The 6,489-nt window shown below is 33.7% G+C and overlaps 1 protein-coding gene across 3 annotated transcripts; it reads left to right on the forward strand.

The window, feature by feature from the left end:
* The first annotated feature begins 2,716 nt into the window (after positions 1-2,716).
* On the forward strand, positions 2,717-6,489 carry LOC130982738 (general transcription and DNA repair factor IIH subunit TFB5-like). Of its 3 annotated transcripts, none has more exons than XM_057906814.1 (5): positions 2,717-2,868; positions 3,065-3,121; positions 3,292-4,011; positions 5,104-5,169; positions 5,395-6,489. In XM_057906814.1, exons 4-5 carry the CDS (start codon positions 5,135-5,137, stop codon positions 5,570-5,572), a joined length of 213 nt encoding a protein of 70 aa, XP_057762797.1. In that variant the 5' UTR covers positions 2,717-2,868; positions 3,065-3,121; positions 3,292-4,011; positions 5,104-5,134; the 3' UTR covers positions 5,573-6,489. The 3 variants fall into 3 exon arrangements, with proteins under 3 accessions (XP_057762797.1, XP_057762798.1, XP_057762799.1); XM_057906815.1 differs by having other exon boundaries at positions 3,310-4,011; XM_057906816.1 differs by lacking the exons at positions 2,717-2,868; positions 3,065-3,121; positions 3,292-4,011 and adding an exon at positions 4,042-4,333.

A 6,489-nucleotide genomic window follows, 5' to 3' on the forward strand; every position in this document is an offset into this window, starting at 1 on the left:
TGCAGTGCTTGGCAAAGAACATTAGTAATTCCCATAATCTCTTCATCAAGTGTAAAGTGAAAACAAATTCAAATAACAATAATATTTACTAACACCATAAGTCTCACCTATAAGTTGTCTCTTTAATAATATTTGAGAACAGGTAGCAGTCACTTACCAATTGCAATAGAATTAAGTGAGAGCTCCATCGAGTATCCCCATCTCTTTGTAAAATGCTTATTTGATTCGCACCTTTGCTTGTTTCTAATTTTGAGCAACCAATTGTTTTTTCAATTGCTTGAGCTTCTTGTAATTGATCATGTCTTTTGAAGAAGCACTAACAATAGTGACAATATAATTGAGTAAAAAATTCATGAATTTGAAGTATCTCTCTTGAAACTGCCACTAATGCTAATTGTAACCTATGAGCAAAACATGTACATAATATGCTTGTGGAGATCTTAAGAAACAAAGTTCGCAAAACCATTCCACTCACCCCGCATGTTGCTAGCACCATCATACCCTGACCCCTAATATTTTCAACTTGGAGGTTATAATGAGAAAGGACAGAAATCAATTCTTTCTTTAAAGTTGTTGCACAAGTATCAGTGACATGCACAAGATCAGAGAATCTCTCTTTAACAAAACCATCTAGAGTAACAAATCTTAAAACAATGGCCATTTGCTCCTTTTTAGATTCATCTCTAGCTTCATCAACAATAATACAAAATTTGGCATATCCAATCTCTTCTCTAATTGAATTTCTCACCTAGTACAAGAATGTAGAATTTCTTTTGGACATCATTTGAAGTATACTTAGCATTTTTTGGAGCATTTCTCAAAACATTCTTTTTCACTCTTTCATTGTAAGATCCCAAAAATTTCAACATTTTAAAAAAGTTACCCCTGTTGTTTGAACTTTGGCTTTCATCATGTCCTCTGTATGCGCAACCTTAAAATGTCAACCATCTAATGCAATCTATAGATGCTCCTAGTCGAATTCGTTTCTTTTCAATCTCTTCTTATGTTTGCTTATGAAGAAGTTTGTCAATATGTTGTGATTGTTTCGTCAAATCATCACATGATTTCAGCGCCTTATGATGGAATGAGTTGGGACCTTTGCCAATGTGATTCAAAAGAGCACATTCTTTTCCACTATTTACTTTCTTTCAATTCCTGAAACCCATTCTCAATAAAAGCATTTGAACCCGTATTGATTGAAGGTTCTTTAGCAAAAAGAAAGCATGGAAAATAATATATAGCATCATCTTCTATAGAATATTCTAACCAAGATGGGAACAATTTAAATCAAGAAGCTTGAAAGCGACAATGACTTTTATCACCAGAAAATGAATAATTATCAAGAATTGGTTGATTTGGCCCAACTTTAATATAAGCCCGACGGATTTCATCTCTTTGATTTGGAGAAAACTTCCAAATCATTGGTCGCATTCCAGGATCTCTTTCCAAACAAAAAATATCCAGTTGATTTGGAAGAAATCGTGGACGCTTTGAACTATTCAATGAAAAACTTGAAGTAATGAAATTTGATGACCCCTCAAGCATTGGAGTAGTAATAGTAGAAGCATTTTCATTCTCTTGATATTTTCTTTTAAAAAATGTATCAATAGTTTTGAACTTATTCATAATTCAAATGGCCAAATAAGTTCCTATAATTAAAAATATATTTAGCAAAAAGTGTAAATTACAATCTAAATCTTTATAAAATATAAAAATTATAATTAAATAGTTAACTAATAAAAAAACTAAATATACAAACTAACATATAATAACATAAACTTAATTAACAAATAATAATAAATTAAGTAAAATAACTAAATATATAAAAAAACATAAACAAAAATTAGACAAGACTAACACAAAAATAATAAAAAATATAAAAGAAAATTATAATACTAGATTAAATACAATTCATTTGTTCTATTTTTGTATGACTATGTGTCTCTATTATTAGTTTAATAATTTTTTTGAAATAAAAAAGAATAAAAATAGAACTTTTTTGAGAAAGAGGAGTGAAGAATCACTTGTTGAACTACTATCTCTTTTTTTAATATGCAAAAAAAAAAAACAAGAGTCAAAGAGGTAAAAGATAAGAAGATTAAAGAGACAAAGAAGAAGAAGAATAGAAAAAGTCAAAAGTTGTTACCTGCAAAGTGAAAGTGGGAATAGTACGAACAAAAAGGAGGGATTGAAAAATTGTACGAACAAAAAGGGAGGAGGGCTGAGAAATAAAAAAAGGAGGCGAAAAATAGGCTATTGGATTGGTTTTTTTTGTATAAATTATAAGGGAGGCTGAAAAAGTGTACGAACAAAAAGGGAGAGGTTGGAAAATAAAAAAGGAGGCTAGACTATTTTTTTTTTAAATAAAAATTAAAATTTTGGGAGGGCGATTGCCCCCTTTAGTAGTATGTATCTCCGTCCCTGTGTGTTTTAGAGTGTCACTTAATGTGTGATGTTAGTAAATTTCAACTTCATCAATAAACAAAGTGATGAAATGACTAATATAATTAATTTAAAATTTTTAAAGAATGAATTTGATTAAAAAAATTTTTTGGAGACCAATTTAAAGAACGAATGAGTTAAGGCTCATTGCTAGAGTTCAATTTTGTTTTTGGTTAATATCCAAAAAAAAAAAGAGTTCTATTTTGTTTTTGGATATATGAAATGAAGTTCTATTTTGTTTTTGGGCCTAAGTGACTTCCTAAGCCTAGCCCAACCCATCTGAGAATAAGATCAAGAAAAAAAAACGAGACTCAGCTAAGAACAAGAACAAGTGAACAACAAACAAAGGAAAACCGCTTCCTCCCGTGCCGCCGTCGTAGGGGTTGCTTCCGCTCTGTCGTTCTTCCGTCGCTGCCTCTGTTCTAGGTCCTCTCTCCTCTGATCCCTTGCTCTGGATTTTATTTCTATTTAAGCCCTTTGATTAGCTTTGATGCTTACAATTGAAAATTTCATTGTATAGTGTATCACGATGTTCAAGCAATTGTTTAATTTTCTTTGCTCGTGGAGTTTTTGAGTTTACATTTTTGTCTTGAATACTAATATGCATCATTTTGTTTTCCAGGTATTCCGATATAACAAGCACAACAGTGACACGTTTTTCACCTGATAACCAACTTAGGTAAGTAATGAAATTGTGAAGGCTACCTATGCTTTAATAATAGGAATCAAATACAGTGAATAATGATGTTGAATTTTTTAATTTTTGTGCATTTTTTTAGATTTACATTAGAATATATTTATGTTTTTGTGTTGATTATTGGCGATTATGTATTATTTCATTATAATCAGGTTATTCTGTTGAACTAGTTGAACATCTATAGACGGAATGGTTCGATGTATTGTTCGATTTTCAGAACATTGTAGCATTCTCTCTGCCTCTTGTAAAGGGTTAAAAACAAAGATATTGGTCCTCTATGTCATAGTTGTAAGAACCGGACCGGATCGGCCGGTTCGACCAGAAAATCGGTGAACCAGTCATTTGGCCGGTCCGGTTGAGTAAATCGACCGCATAAGGAACAAAATCGGAGAGAACCGTTTGAACCGCCTGGTTTTGGATTAAAACCGGCAAACCGGTGATTTTGTGAAACCCGGCCGGTTCGGAAATCTGCTTACCGAAAACGCTGTCGTTTTGTTTCTTTAAAGAGAAAAAGCCCTAACCCTGCCTAAACGGCTCCCCCAATCCCCAGTACCCGTCCCCTGACCCCTGGACCTGGAGGCTGGAGCTCTGGAAGCCTCTCTTCCTCACCTCATCACACCAACAATCTCGAGTCTCAACTTCTCGAGTCTCTTCCTCCCCTCATCACACCAACACTCTCTTCCTCGCAGTCTCTCTCAGTCTCGAAGACTCTCTTCCTCTGCTTCGTCTCGCCGGCTTCACAGTGTGTCCGAGTACGTCGGGTTCGTGGCTCCGCGTCTCCTGCGTCGCTGCTGCGGTGCTACCTCTCCGTCGCGTTTCCTCCGTCGCTGCTGCGGTGCTGTCTCTCCGTCGCCGGAATCTGCCTCATCCAGGTTGGTCTCCCAACTGTGAAATATGTTCTCTGTTTTTTAGTTATTTAGTTGGATTTTAATTTGATGAAGGGAGTGAATAACTGATAGGTTAATGGCAGATTGTTGATTATGTATATATTGTTGAGTTATACTTGTTATATTGTTGAACTAGTTAATGGCAGATTGTTGATTTTTTTGTTCTGATTCGTAGTGGGTATAGTTGTTTTTGTTGATGTAACATTGCTGTGCCAGAATCTGTCTCATCCAGATTGATCTGCAAACTAGATTTTAATTTGTTGAAGGGAGTGAATAACTGATAACTTAATGGCAGATTGTTGATCATGTAAGTTATATTGTTGAACTAGTTAATGGCAGATTGTTGATTTTTTTTGTTGATGGTGATGCCTTTAATAATAATGTTGCTGCATAGTGTTGGAAAATTTATTGTTAGTTTTGAAATTAGAAAAAAGAATCAATAGTATAATGTGATTTTGAAAGGCTTTTAAGACTTTAATTTGAATAATGTGACCATATATATGAACTAAAACTATATGACAAGGATAGGATTATTATTATTATTACCTGCTATAAGTTGGATGAACATGCCATGATGGTGAATTCAGGAGTGATTGAATATTGTCCGAGAACATTAATTCAATTGTAGTAGTACAACTAATTTTAAAGATTATTATTTTTATTGTGTCAAATTAAGATACTATTGATGATATGTATTTTAAAATTTTCAAATTTTTTACTATTTTATATTTTTTATTTATGTGGGACCAGTTTTATCGGTTTAACCAGTAATTTATCGGTAAACCAATAGTCTAACCGGTTTGATCACCGGTTCGGTTCTTACAACTATGCTCTATGTAAAGTGCAGCATCCACTTTAGAGGATAAAGTGAATCACCATAGTCATTACTCGGAAAATTAAGGATCTAGGGTTTAATCTGATACAAGTCTGCCATTGGATTAATACTTTTAAATATCATGCACACATAGTGTTGAAGGACTTGAGTTCAGCAAGTATTTTTATTATGTAGTCTTTGTATTCGATACCTCTTTTGGTGAATGCTGACTATCATATAACTTGGTCTTGGTTTCTTTTCAGGAGAAATTCTTGAAGCAATAGGTTACACATCATGGTTAATGCCATTAAAGGAGTTTTCATTTCCTGGTAACATTTTTCTTTCTTAGTGCATGTTGTTCCTATTTGAAAAGCTTTCTTATGTACTGTTAGATTTATTAATGGAGAGAGTAGTAAGTGATTTGCTCTTATTTGTTGAAGAATTTTGTGTCATTAGATTTGGTTTTCTGATAGTTAGCTGAGATAACAGCAGTCACAGTTGCAGATCTATATTCTGTTTTCTGCTAAAAAGATTAGCAAAATTGGTTTGTGCAGTGACATACCTATGGCTCAATATATCATCAATATGAATGCTTCACTTCCTGCATCTGACAAATTCATCATACATATTTTGGATAGTACCCACATGTTTGTTCAACCCCAGGTGGAACTAATGATAAGAAGTCAAATTGCCAAGTTTAGAGAGGACAATACCTATGTCAAGCCCAATTGATTCCAAAAGGGCTTCTATGTCATCATCATATCATGTTATACCTGCATTGAACTACAATGAACATGTTTACACTTTTTTTTTTTAATTGAATCTGTTATGCCCTTTCTTGTAACCAAACTTCTTCACAGGGAAATATGATATATTGTTGTTAATATTGAATTTGTGTGCTTTTACACACCAAAGGAACCATGCACTTTAGAGGTTCCATCTTCTATATGCTTGTTTTTGCTTATTGTTCTTTCGTGCATGATTAATCTTCATTGCAGCCATTTTTTTGCCAAAAAAGAAACCAAACCATATAAATCTTGATAGGGGTGAGGGACTAATTCCTTGTGTTTCAAACTTACAAAAAATGTTATTATTTTAAAGCTCTGCAACTTTTGTGCACTTTGAATTGTGTTGCAATTTCCTTTAAATAGTGAATGTATTGATTCCAAGTATTGACATCCAAGTAATCCGAATAATAATCAAATCAAATATTTAAACAGGACTTGGTTTATTCTATAGTAAAATTAAATAGTGTTATTGATCACATATAGCTCATACAATACAACTCCAAAACCTACAAACTACAACATCACCATTACTGAGATTTGGTGCAACAAGAATAGGTTTAATAGATATGTAGTGCACATAACAACAGTATATTGCTACTAATTAGTTGCACTAGTTTCCTCAACCTTTGGAGCATCTTCTGCCACAGCCACTTCCTTTTGTTGAGCTTCTTGGTTATGATCATGATGATGGTGATGGTGGTGGCGGCGACATGGATGGTGGCCAGCATAACATGCCCTATGGCAGTGGAAATTTCTTGCACCTCTACTCATTAGGGCTCCAAACATGGTTCCAAAGCCGAAAGCAGCGCCTAGCTTAAGAGGAGTACTCATATTAGTTGTAATATATTAAGGGTTCAAGAT

This window comes from Arachis stenosperma, chromosome 5, assembly GCF_014773155.1.
Source record: "Arachis stenosperma cultivar V10309 chromosome 5, arast.V10309.gnm1.PFL2, whole genome shotgun sequence".
Lineage (NCBI taxonomy): Eukaryota > Viridiplantae > Streptophyta > Magnoliopsida > Fabales > Fabaceae > Arachis > Arachis stenosperma.

Coding starts and splice junctions, on each gene's coding strand:
- LOC130982738 (XM_057906814.1), top strand. CDS start 5,135: ATGGTTAATGCCATTAAAGGAGTTTTCATTTCCTG. Junction 5,170..5,394: donor AAAGGAGTTTTCATTTCCTG/GTAACATTTTTC, acceptor TGGTTTGTGCAG/TGACATACCTATGGCTCAAT.